At 36.0% G+C, this 13,039-nt stretch overlaps 1 protein-coding gene across 6 annotated transcripts; it reads left to right on the top strand.

Annotated features, from left to right (window-relative positions):
• The first annotated feature begins 1,441 nt into the window (after nucleotides 1-1,441).
• Nucleotides 1,442-6,155, top strand: LOC122028795. Of its 6 annotated transcripts, none has more exons than XR_006124960.1 (5): nucleotides 1,442-1,607; nucleotides 2,520-2,610; nucleotides 2,793-3,694; nucleotides 3,792-3,837; nucleotides 5,962-6,155. XR_006124960.1 is itself a non-coding variant. In XM_042587697.1 (5 exons), exons 3-5 carry the CDS (start codon nucleotides 2,798-2,800, stop codon nucleotides 5,999-6,001), a joined length of 951 nt encoding a protein of 316 aa, XP_042443631.1. In that variant the 5' UTR covers nucleotides 1,442-1,607; nucleotides 2,520-2,610; nucleotides 2,793-2,797; the 3' UTR covers nucleotides 6,002-6,155. The 6 variants fall into 6 exon arrangements, 5 of the variants coding, with proteins under 5 accessions (XP_042443631.1, XP_042443632.1, XP_042443629.1 ...); XM_042587697.1 differs by having other exon boundaries at nucleotides 2,793-3,662; XM_042587698.1 differs by having other exon boundaries at nucleotides 2,793-3,662; nucleotides 4,130-5,972.
• Nucleotides 6,156-13,039: the final 6,884 nt, after the last annotated feature.

Raw genomic sequence — 13,039 nt, 5'->3', positions numbered from 1 at the left:
GATCTCTAACCCGATGATGTATAAATATATTTGCAATGAGCAAATTAGAATTATGTAAAAAAAAAATACAAGTACAAGGATCTCATTCAGTTGCACATCAAGGAGAAGAATATCAAACATCTCTAATACAGGGAGAAGGATCACAATTCAATCAATATCAAGGTGAAGATCAATAATCTCAGAATCTTATAAATATTTTTGGTCAATTTTATAATAATTGTTGCGAAATGGGGAGTGATCTTCCTGAATATTAGTATTATAATATTATTGAAGTAATTTTAAGTTTGTGTGCTTTATTATTATGATTTTTATTTGTACTTATTTGTTAAGTTTAGTTACTCATGTTTTTAAATTTTTATTAGTAATATTTTGATTTAGTGTCATTTTTACGTAGTGTAATGGGTAATGTATTTTGTATTTATGCATATAAATTTTTTAAATATTTTATTGTATTTTTTTTATGAAATTAATGATATAATTTATAAATGTAATTATAATTAAAATATATTAAATAAATTTAAAATAGTAATTTTAATAAATTAAATCTTTACAAATATACATAATAAAATTTAGATACGTTATTAAATACACTTAATTTAAATTTATAATAAATAATAATTATATTTAATTACATTTAAATATCCTATAAGTAAAGACAAAGTAAATAATAATTATAAATTAATTATATTTAAATTTATTAATTATATAATAAAATAAAATAAAAATAAAAACTCTTCCACACACCAAATGTAGTGATGTGAATACTGCATCACCAAAGATGTATGGATTGAAGTATTTTGATGCTAATTTTATACTAAATTTTGTATTTTGACGATGGATTGGAGATGGTCTCATCATATCATATTTGGTATGGAGTTTGATGTATGGATTAGAATAATTTGATGTTAATTTTATACTAAATTTATTATTTTAATGATAGATTAAAGATGTAATTACTAGTTCCGTTTTTTTAATCAATTGTGACGCACTGGAGTCCTAACAAGCTGAGGTTGTTGTTTCAAGTTTGTTAAAGAAACTCAAGCTGTGTTCAATTTTTAATCATGCTCATCTATATGTGATTAAGGTTGTTTATTAAAAATTTATCGAGTTTGAATCAAGATCTTATATATAATAAAAAAAAACAACAAGACGAATTTTAATTGAAGCAGAATAACAACGAATTAGCAACAGTGAGTTGCAAAAGAACGAGATTTATGTTATATTTACTTAGGCTAGTGAAAAATAAAATTAAGGAAAAAATTTCATGGTGAAAAAATTTTCAAAGAGTAAGAAAAACATAATCCATCGAGGTATATTTTATGAAAATCGGACGAAAAATAATAAATAGAAAAAAAATGATGTATACAACTATTTTTATTTATAAAATTATATTATATATTAAAAAATAATAATGCATCTAACATATGTCCCTGATTTATTTCCGACGAATCTCTGATTACGAATCCATGAATTCAGGGACGAATCATGGATTCGTCGCTGATTTTAGGATTAAATCACACGCGAGCCCTAATTTTCCAATCTCTGATCCCGCTCGCGAACGAAGGCTCCGCCGGCGCCGGTTCACTCAAGCACGCCGATCTCCTCCTGTAATCTCCTTTCCCACCTTTCCTCCCCCTCCCCTGTTCGCCGCGCCGCTCGCGGCCGGGCGGCGTGCTTCCGTCCGCGGCCGGCCGCGAAGAATGCCGCTCGCGGGCGGCGTGCTGACGTGTTTTTCTCTCCATCGCCGATCTGCACTTAGGCATCCACGCGCCCTCTTCCTCCTTCTCCTCTTCTTCCCTTATTCTCCAAAACCAGCTGCGTCAGTAATCTGCTTACAGGTTTCTCAAATCGAGCTCTTTCTTCTACCCCTCCTCCATCAATCCAGCAACAACCGTCTCTTCTTTCCCCTCTTTCTCCATTTCCAGCCAACCAGAAGCCTCCAGCCCTTTTTCCAGCAAGTCTCCAACAATGGCAACAGTCGTCAGTAGTCGGAGTCCTCCGGAGCTAGCCGTGGCCGCCGGCAAAGAGGTTCAAGCAAAATAGCAGCTTGGGTTCCTTCCCCTTCCAATTTTTTGTTTATCTTTTGCTGTCCAAGTCCAGCAAAACAGCAACGTCTTCTCCTTATTTTGTTTTTCCAGCAAGCAGCAAGCAAGAAGAGCAACTTCTCTTCTTTCTCTTCTTCCAACAATAACAAGCAAGCAGGCTTTCTCTTCATTTTTACTTGATACCGTCAATCTCTTACCTTCTTTATAACTTTACCAGATTAGCGTTCATGTTTTCGGAATTTTTAGTTGTAAGTGTTAACTTAAAATTTTGTGATCTCACATCTGAATTGTCCTAAATCATCCTCAAATAGATGTATGGCTTAACATTTTATTCGAATATCTTAACAGACTTATAGAAAAAAATGATACTTGCAAACTTTTTGGCTTATAATTAATACTTTTCAGTAACTAATGCTTTTCAATATAATAATTTTAGAAATTTTGATTGTTGACTTCGTAATCTTGTTTGCACAGGTCTCTATCTGACGTGGACTTAAAGTACAGGTCTCTATTTGACGTGGACTTAAAGTAGTTGGAGACACTTGTCTTTGTTCATCTGCTTTAGGTATATCTACAATAATAGTTATTTATTGATAGTCGATGTTATTTATCTAGGTTACTTTAATATTAATTATTGTTATACCAATTTAGCAGCAAGTAATTATCGTACTGTTGATGAGGTCTATACTAGCTTTTATTTGTAGTAGATGACAGTTAATATTCTAATAATTTTAAATTTGGAAATAGGAAAAATGCAGAAAGAAAGGAGTTGGATGTATAAGAAGAACTTACCTGAACGTCGAGGTTTAACTGATGAGTTTATTATTGGATTGAAACAATTTTTGGATTTTGCTTCGAGTAAAGTTGAGTTTATGGATGGGAAAAAGTTAAGGTGTCCATGCAGAAAGTGTCACAATGGAAAATTTTTGCAGTCTAATCAAGTTGAAGAACATCTTTGTAGATTTGGGTTTACCCCGAATTATTATAATTGGACATGTCACGGTGAACCGTTCATATCTTATGAGGATTATGGACGAAATACACAAGTCTCAGTTAATGGGGATCAAAGTTATAATTATGAACAATTAAATCCATATCACAGGATGGTAATTGATGTAGCGGATCAAAATTTTATTCCAGAATCGAGCATTGCAAGTTCGAGTTTTCCTCCAACATTTGAACAGATGTTTACCAGTTATGCATCACCATTAGAGGAGGTAACGCCACCGGCTATCGATGAAAATGCAAATAATGCACCATATCTCCAATTTCAAGAAGTGTTGAGTGCTGCAAATAAGCCTTTGTGGGCTGGTTGTACAAGTCACACTAAATTATCTTTTACCATAAAGCTGTTGAATATAAAAGCAAAACATAATGTGTCTGAAGATTGTTTTAATGCTATTGTTCAAGTTTTTGGAGAGGCATTGCCGCGTGATCACATAATGCCCAATGATTTTTGTAGTATGAAAAAACTTATGAAAGACTTAGGTCTTCCGATGGAAAGAATTGATGTTTCCAGAGATGATTGTATGCTATATTGGGGAGATGATGAAGATGCAAATGTTGTAAATTCTGTAATCAAGCTTGGTACAAGAGCACCAAGAGGTGAAGGTGAAGGTGAAGGTGATGGTTGTGATTGAAATTGTTATGTATGAATCTTATTTTTTGCATATTTTGTGTTTTTGAACATATTTTACTTGATTAAATGCGTGACTTTTTTTATTGGTGCTAATTTGTTTCAAACAGGGTTGCTAAGGAAAATGTTGACACATGGAAATTCACATCGGAATAGGTGAGCGTTTACAATTCTGCATCATATTATTTGATTGACAAACCACTTAGATATCAATTTTTGAATTCTGTGATTAGAACATACTTGTCCTTTCTTCATTGCTAGGTTTACTTAATTTTTGTGTCTACTCTTCACTTTCATGTAGAATCTACTTTTCTAGCTGATATTATTAGCATGTACTTCTCACCTACAATCAGCGAGGTCCTATAAGTAATTTTTTCTAGGTATTCATCTAGTCTTTCTTGGGGTTTCTCTCTTCTCTTAAACTTCTCTGTTGTAATTGTTTTGATAGTTCAATATACCAGTGGGGGCTTTTTCTTGCATCCTGAATGAGCTGGGATTATACTGGTGGGGGTTTTTCTTGCATCCTGAATGAGCTGGGATTATACTGGTGGGGCCTAGTTCAATAAATCTGGGCAAGAGGCACAAACTAAACTAGATATTTTCAATTTCAGTAAATAAACACAGTATCTATCCTCCATAGGAAACAGCAGTAAGATCGTTGTTCAGGTAAATTATATTTGGCTTATGCAACTACCAAAGCACATAATATATTTGAATGATTGAGCATGTGTAAACAGGGGTAGGCAACTCACCACCTTAAAGAACAAAAACAAAAGCACACATAATATGGACTCGTGTGATTGATGATATTTGCAATTAGGGTTGGACTATAGTGCAAAGAGAGTAAGCTAAAATTAGATATTCATCACAAAAAGAAACATGAATGTCGAATTCTGGAGTATTTGTTAACAAGTCTTTAGGTAGCATACTACAAGTAATTGAAGCTTCTTAAAGTGTAGCATATAGAACAATAAATTACCGTGTATTCAAGCATGCCTTTGTATGGCCTTTCCACCTCAAGCAACACAAAGGGTTCCCCATTTATATATATAACAGGTTCTTCTCTCATATTGTGCCAGAAAACAGACTATCCACCATTACTTCTAATTTGCTGAATCATAGCTTGAATACCATCAACTGTTGGGTTTGCGACACCATAAACTGGAAACCCTGGAACTTGACGAAAATTAGGTGCACCATCCACTCTTTCATGCAAACTAAGATTCTGACATCTTGAGCAGTGGTCACTTTTCAAGACTGTTTGACTTCCCAGAACTTCTCCATTCCTCATAGCAGCAACCGTACCAATTTCATAAGGACAACCATCAGTAGATACAACAATGTTAATCAAGGAAGGCATCGAAATTGAGTATCCAAGTGCACCCATTGGATCTCTCCTTAGCAATCTGCAAAAAAAAGTAACCATATCAGAATAGCCAATATGTAAAACGATTTGAAATAACTCATTTCCACATTAACAAGTCGACATGGGTAAGCACGTTCAAGAATTCAATAGCTTTGCATAATGCAAGATGACATGAAAACCATTAGATGATAAGGTTGATGGGTATTTCAAAGCTTCTAACTTGCTCCTGACAACATCAAAAGAAAGTATAATATACTACAAGCAAAGAATTGGATGGGAAAGCATAGGGAGCATATAAATTATTATAGGTTGTTATATACTGTCACAGGTTCCATATATTCTTGTTAAGGCATTATCATTCTGTGGTCAAAAGGTTGTAGAAACTTTACTGTGAAAACGTTAGATAGAACTTGCATTTTGTAATAAAGATAAGGATATAAAATAAAATAAAATGAACCTACTAGCCATCATGACTTATGAATAGAATGCTGGATGACCTTCTTGGTGCAAATTAACCAGAAATATTTTTCAACTTCTGGTTTTAGAAAGAAGCTCATTCAGCCACGTGCATATGCTGTGCTTCATTGCTGCCTTATGTAATGTCATTATGTAATAGATTTAATAAGCATAAATCTTGGCAATATAACTCATATGCAGTAACATTGATTTAGTCCTTAATCGCACTCACCCCACTTCCCAATAACTTTTTAGTAATATAGAAGTGTGAAGTAGTTGAATCAATGCTATAATTATGTTTTAATTGAAGAATTAAAGAAGATAAGAATGAAAGAGTATTTTCCCCAAAGCAAACCAAATCATTGTCTTCTTAAGTTAAACGGGGACTCTAGAACTAATTCATACTCTGTATTTTCATCTTAACCATCTTACTTTTCTAAGTTTGTTTTCTGATGCAGGAGAAGAGGAAGATCAAGAAAAAGAAGAGAAACTACGTGATATATGTTATGGGATTTTATGTTACATTGTCTAGTTTGACTGGAACAATGTATGTGATGAGTAGATTGACTTATGTTTTGGATTTTGTATGTGTACGATGATATATCGTTTGCATTAGATCTTTGGTGGGATGATGCATTTATATTTTCTGCTACATGAGTTTTCCCTTGATGACCTCTTTGGTGGGATGATGCATGATATATTTTCTGATATATCATGGATTTTGTATCCAGCTACATGATGCATTTATAACTCTAGCATTGCTCAAATAAATTTAAAGCTCTTTTTTAATTCATTTGCTAATGTCTTCTCTTCTCTCCTCTACCTCTTAGGCTCTTACCTTTTCATATAATACACTTGCAAATATCCATTAGGAGACTGACAGCCCCAGGAAGATGCCTAGAACCAGGAAATTCTTGCTCTATCTGTGTGATCTATAATAATGCTTTTGCAATTGTTTATTTGAGGACTTTGTGAATACTCCAAAAGCAAATCCCCCAAAGAAGAAACCTATGACCACTACAAGCTGAGAAAGTATGTTATATAAAGTCCCAGAAAATACTGTGTGTTGATCCTGCAAGGATTTTACTGATTCCCTCTCAAATGGCATAGTTTGGGAGTCCTGCACATGCAACAAACAGATATTGATTAGTAGATTACCTCAAAATCAGTCTCTTTTAACTAAAATGTATGTCAATGGCCACTCAGAACTCAATGGTAGAAAATATTTATTTACGCTCCATTTGGAAAAATACTTCCAGAAAAATGTTTCAGCAATATTTGTTGTTGGTTGGTTGAAAAGATTAGTCAGCACTCAGCTGAGAACATTTTTCAATCAAAGTGGATGATTTTTCCAACTGTCAACTTGGGGGAAACGACCTCTGAAGCCAAAATACATCATTCTTGAAAAAACAAAATCAAATTAAAACCTAAAAATTGAATTTACCAACTTGATTCATTGAATTTGACCATTCTATGATGCTATCAAAACTTTATATTAAAGAACAGTTTATATCATTATTAATTATTGTAAAATATCATTTGCACCTTCATTCAAAGTGTTTATTTTATATCAAACTATTTCAATAAATTGACCTTAAGGACTTACTATTTCTGGAAGGAAAAGGTAATGGAGAAAACAAAAGAAAAGATATTCGCAGTGGTAGAACACTTGAATGGATAGGACATTGATAAATAGTTATAAACTATATTTTCGCCTGGTGGGGAAATTATCTAGATTAATTAACCATAGTGGCATGATGTAAATCCTCCCTCTGCTTCAAGGTAAGAGCATAAATAGAAAAGAAAATCACACACCATTTTGCAGGTTCCCAGAAATTTCTTCGCATGATTCTACACAAAGCAAGTATGCAAAACTTTATTCCCCTTCAAGTAAAATGCAGCACAGTTTGCCAACCTTCAGTGACACTGCACCGATGTGTGTTTATGTGGAATGGATGACTCTGTAGAGTTGAAGCAACCAACTTGAATTGAACAACTCCCGTCAGAGAATTTGTGTCTCCCTATCAGTCCCTTCTGACCTTGCGTATGGTCCATCTCTGAATTTAACGCTTCTAATGTCTGCAGCAGGCTTCTGCCAAGCTTGGCATCAGCTACAGACATGTTCATGCACTCAAAGAACCTTCCCTATGGCAAAATATGTTCAAGATGTAACTAGAGGTAACTGATCCATCTAAAAACAGTGAGAGATGAACTATCGGTGAGCTTGAAAGGTTCATTGAAAGAAGACTTCGAATTGGGAATGCCTGCAAGTACAAGGAGGAAAGAAGACCATTAGTAAGCAAGCCAGAGGTCCATGGCGTGACTACTCCTGATCAAGTCAATACTCTGGAAAGAAGAAGAATAGTAGACTCTCAAGAGAAGGATCTTGGAGTTGTGTACCTACGCCGGCAAAGAGGAACCTCTTTTATAATGTGTCTTTGATCTCCGCATTAATAAGACATCATATCACTGCTAGAGATCATGTCTAATCGCCACTTATCACCCTATCCAAGTGGTCATATTGTATATATGTGTAATGAGTATCTTGTATCTCCGCAGAGATACTATCTCCCTGATCTCTAACAAATCTGCATGATGTATTAATTACAAAATGGGTATGTGGTCCAGAAAGCCCGATGGGTCGCTATTTGTCTATCCAATTAGTAGGGAGATGGGCTAAAGACAAGGAGCCTAGTTTTCGATTGAGGGTAACTTGGTTGTTAAACAGTTGAGAGAGAAATTGGGCCCCGATAGCTTTCGAGTGGAAAGCTGAGCCCTTAGGATGTCCGATTGGTATCAATCAATCGGAGTGTGATGGGGAATAGAGCCCCATAACTAGTTGAACAAGGAGCTCGACCTCAGTGGCCTCGGAGTGGGGAGTTGGACATCTAGAATATCCACTTGACATCAGCCGATCTGAGTGTGATGAGGAGTAGAGCCCCATAAATAGTTGAACGGGGAGCTAGGCACCGATTTCATCCAACGGAAGAGCTGGGCCCTTAGGATGCCCGATCAGCATTAGCCGATCAAAGTGTAATGGGAGTAGAGGCTCGTAAGCGTTGGTGCAATCGACCTCTAGGGTTTCGATATTTGACAATATACCTAAGTCTTGTAAGTTTGACCAAGGGTTGATCTTGTAACGACCCAATTTTCCTCATTTGAAGCCTTAAAAGTGCTTAAAAATATTTAGAAATACTTTAGAAATATTCTAGAGATTTTTAGGTAATTTTTTTTGGGTTCGTTTGGTATTTTTACTAAACGAAAGAAGTTTTGACAAAAATAATGTCCAAGCCGAGATTCGAACCGGAGACCTCGGATTAAGCAGAACCCTAAGCGAATTCGGCTGACCAGAAGCCCAAGCAAGCGTTGCTGATTAAAAGAAGAATGAAATGTATTTATGTAGTAGAAGTTAATAATAGGAAATAATAGGAAGGAAAAGGGTTGCAGCCGAGATTTTAACCCACGAGCCAAGCCTTAACCCATGCGCAGCTGACCAAGTGTTCACGCGGCCGGTTCTGTTTAGAAGAGGGTAGCGAATTTATTTAAGTTAGTTAACAGAAATAGTTAAGTATTAAAGGGAGAACCTAGGGATTATTTTTCCGGAAACCAAAACCTCTCTCCTTTCTTCTTCTCTCTCGCATGGCGTCAGGCTCTTCTCGGGCAGAAACGGAACGAAGCCCTAGCTTCATCTCCGGCGGCCGGCGAAGGACAAATTCTGGGAGATCTTCACGGAATAGAGACCGACTCATCGAGGAGAGCTTGTGGGCACGAAGAGGAGTCGGAGATTCGAGCCCTCTGCGAACCCTAGAAGCCCTCTTGTTCGGGCGTGAGTCCAAGAAGCAAGGTAAGCGTTTTCTCACCTGCGGTAAGAGTAGTTCGGATTTTTGTTAGCTTCTTGTTTCTCTCGGAGCTTGTTGAAAACCCTAGAGTAGTTTCGGGATTTGATTGCTCCTGTTGCTTTTGGGCAGTTCAGGTTTTGATGCAGAGTGGTTGGATTTGAATCCTGTTTTGGTTTCTAGCACAGCTATATTTTTGTGAATTTTATTCGTTGACCATGGGATTCATTGAGTCTGCCGTGTTTTGAGTTTTGGTTGTCTTTGGTTTTGCTGGATGTATTATTTCCTTTTGAAGTTTATGTAAATTACGGACAGAATGCTGATGGTTCTGGTTTACCTTCTTATTTATGGAAATACTAGACTGGTTTGGTACAGAAATGAAGTAGTTAAACGGTTTTTCCATTGTGCTTATCTCTGGTGTTGACTGTGGTCGAAATTGTAGATCAGAATTTGTTTTGATGATTGGGTATTCGATATAAGGATTGTGTTACATTTATGGGTATTGGTCGGTTTTTTTTTATTAGTGGTTCTGAAGTGGGATGTTCTTTCAGTTGCATGGAATCAGATTTGTTAGGTTCTTACTAATTATTGTAGTTTGCTGTAGTTCAAGTTTTCTATGCTAGTTCTAATACCTGTGAGCTATTCTCTAGTTTACTATGCAAGAGATGAATTCTTCTTCAGTAGCTCATTGACTTTATGCATGAAATTGGTTATAGGAAATGAATGAAGTTCACAACTGTTATGGAGATGAGTATGCAAAGGATGACCAGTTTCCTTGCTATTAGATATACATGAGTAGAATTTTCTAGTTTTCATTTGCTATTAGATAAGAGGATTTTTCATGTTACTGGGAGCTGGTATTAATACTGGTGAGACAATCCTCCATTTTGTTATGCATGAGTTGAATTATTTCTCCGTACTTTAATTGTGTAGCATAGTATGCAGTTTTATTGAGCATTTCAGTACAGATTTTTATTTAGCTTAATATGTAGAATTTTATTAGCATAGTATACAGATTTTTGTTTATGCATTTCAAAGTTAGAATTTGTTTAAACATTTCAGTTTCTTTTTAAAGAAGTATTATTTTAGAAGTATTAACAAGTATAAGAAAGATAAAGAAAAGAAAGAAAAAGGCCAAGGCCTTAAGTAGATCCCAAAGTCAAGACTTTAGGGATTTTTGACACACAAGGTGCTTGTTAAAATGCCGAGACATTATATATTAGAAGTATTAAAAGATAACAAGTATTTTACTTTTATCAGTGGCACTGTGCTGGACTCTCAGTTGTCCTTGGGTTGGGCTCCCATAGTCGTCCCTAGGTTTAGACAACCTAATATGCTGGACTCTCAGTTGTCCTTGGGCTGAGCTCCCATAGTCGTTCCTAGGTTTAGATAACCTAGTAAACCCTACTAGATTCTGTAGGACCGTTGGGCCGGCTAGAAGGGGGGTTGAATAGCCCTGAAAAAATCAAAACGCAAACACTCTTCTCGAACTCTTAAACTAACACTTGTAAAATAATCAAAGCAATAAACTAAGATCAGAAAAGAAAACGAGGCACCAGGTTTTGACTTGGTTATAACCGGGGAGGTTGTTAATCCAAGAAAGATGATCGCACTAGAATTTCTCCTTTAGGCGGAGAAGCCTCTTACAAAGTTGAAGCGCACAACAGAAGCTAACTACAGAAAGCGTACAAGTGTTTGAAAGAAATGCGTGAGTTCTGAATGAATTGAAAGCTTCTGGACCAAGGCTATATTTATAGCCTTGGTCGGGGCGCCTGGAAGGGTTTCGGGCGCCCTAGGGGGGATAAATTTTATCCCCCAATGTTCAGATCGAGTCAAAGCCCGATCTGGTCAATATTCAAGGTCCGGGCGCCCGGAAGGGTTCCGGGCGCCCCGGAGCCCAAAGTCAACAGTGTTGACTTTTTCGTCCGGGACCTCTTCTCTGGTTCAGTCCCTCCTCGGTCCGGTTCGTCTCCTCCGGATCCTCTCGCTTGGGTGATCTCTGCCATCCGGAAAAGGGCTCACCCGAACCCAACTTCCGGTCTTCTTGAGCGAGCTTCTCTCAGGCTTCTCGTCCCTCGGAATCGCTGCGTGTTTCCTTCTCGTCCGCCGGCGTACTCATCCGTAGTCTTCGTCCCTCGGACACACCGCGTGCCGTCCTTCTCGCTAGCTGCGTCTCTTGCTCCCCGAGCAATCTTCCGCTCCAGCTTTCGTCCCTCGGAACCATCACACGCTTCCTTCTCGTCTGCCGGTGTACTCTTCCGCAGCACCTCGTCCCTCGGACTGCCGTCCTTCTCGCTAGCTGCGTCTTCCGCTCGACTACCTGTGTTCCTAAGCTCCTGCACACTTAGACACAAGGTTAAAACACACAGGACCTAACTTAACTTGTTGATCACACCAAAATAACCTTGGGGTTCCAACAATCTCCCCCTTTTTGGTGTGATCAACCCAAGTTAAGCTAGGGTCAAAACTAGACATAAAATTAAAACAAGTTATTGCAATAATGTGCAAAAAATTAAATTTTGAAAATTTTCAATTTTCAATTTCTATACCTCCCCCTAGACTTATACTAATTCTTCTCCCCCTTTGATCACAAAAAAATGGGGTTTCAAGAAAAAAATCTAAGGGTAAAGACTTAGAAAATATTAAGATTCTTAAAAAATTTCTAAAAGCTTTAAGCAGAAATTTTTAATTTCAAAACGGCTTTTAACTTAGAAAAAGATATCTTTTGAAAATTTTTCTAAATTAACAAAGAGTTGTTTTTGAAAAAACTTTAAGTCTTTGTAAAAATTATTTTTTTTTAAAAAAATGAGAATTTTTCTAAGTAACTTAAGCAGAAAATTTTTTTAGTTTCAGGAAAAAGTTTTTTTTTTAAACTTAAAAGATTGATTTTTGAGAATTTTTCTAAGTTAAAAAAAATCCTAAGTAAAAATTTCACTTCAGCAAAAAGTATTTTTCTAAGTATAAAAATATTTTGAAAATAATGTTTAAAAAAAAATTTGAAAGCATTAATTAATTCTAATTTTAATGCTTTGACAGAAAGTTAATTAAACATTTATTTCAATATTTTGGCTTCCAGGTCGTAGCGAGGCACTAGGCCTTCTTGGTTATTGGAGCAACAACCACTTCCTTAGACAAAGCCTCATAGAGAAATTCATTGTTTAATTTTCTCACTGAAAAGCGCTAATTTTAATTTTAAAACTTAGACTAAGCAAGATTTAGGAACTCAATAAAGGTTCCAGCCTACTGGATTGATTAAAAATTTCTTAGGGACATATTTTCTAGAGATATTCTTAATTTGTCCCGGGTGATATCTATAATACCAATTTAAATCTTTAAATTTTCTAGAATTAGATAAGCATACATGGTTTTTCAAATTATCTACTTGAATTTTCAAATCATTATTTTCAAGTTTCAATTTTTCATTTTCCAATTTTGATTTATCTAATTCTTCTAGAGGGCAGGATTTAGCTAAAATTATTTTTAAATTTTTTATTTCTTTTTCTAATTTACACCAGTCTTTAGTTAATAACTTAACAAATTTATAAAGTTTATCGGGAGGAAGAGAACGTACCTGACTTACCTTGTCGAGTTCGTTTTCCGTGTCTCCCCCTGAACTACTGCTTTCTTCTGACGAAGCTCCCCCTTCATCGATGCTCATTTCAGAAGAGCTTGACTCGTAGTCGTCGTCTTGATGACTTGC

This window comes from Zingiber officinale, chromosome 10B (genome assembly GCF_018446385.1).
Source record: "Zingiber officinale cultivar Zhangliang chromosome 10B, Zo_v1.1, whole genome shotgun sequence".
In the NCBI taxonomy this organism is placed as follows: domain Eukaryota; kingdom Viridiplantae; phylum Streptophyta; class Magnoliopsida; order Zingiberales; family Zingiberaceae; genus Zingiber; species Zingiber officinale.
This window is presented reverse-complemented; position numbering and strand designations above follow the sequence as displayed.

Excerpts from the sequence above, each read along its gene's own strand:
- LOC122028795 (XM_042587695.1), top strand. The coding sequence starts at position 2,798 with ATGCAGAAAGAAAGGAGTTGGATGTATAAGAAGAACTTACCTGAACGT. Across the intron at positions 3,669-3,791 it reads AGGTGAAGGTGAAGGTGAAG|GGTTGCTAAGGAAAATGTTG; the intron begins GTGATGGTTGTG and ends TGTTTCAAACAG. Across the intron at positions 3,838-5,961 it reads GGAAATTCACATCGGAATAG|GAGAAGAGGAAGATCAAGAA; the intron begins GTGAGCGTTTAC and ends TTTCTGATGCAG.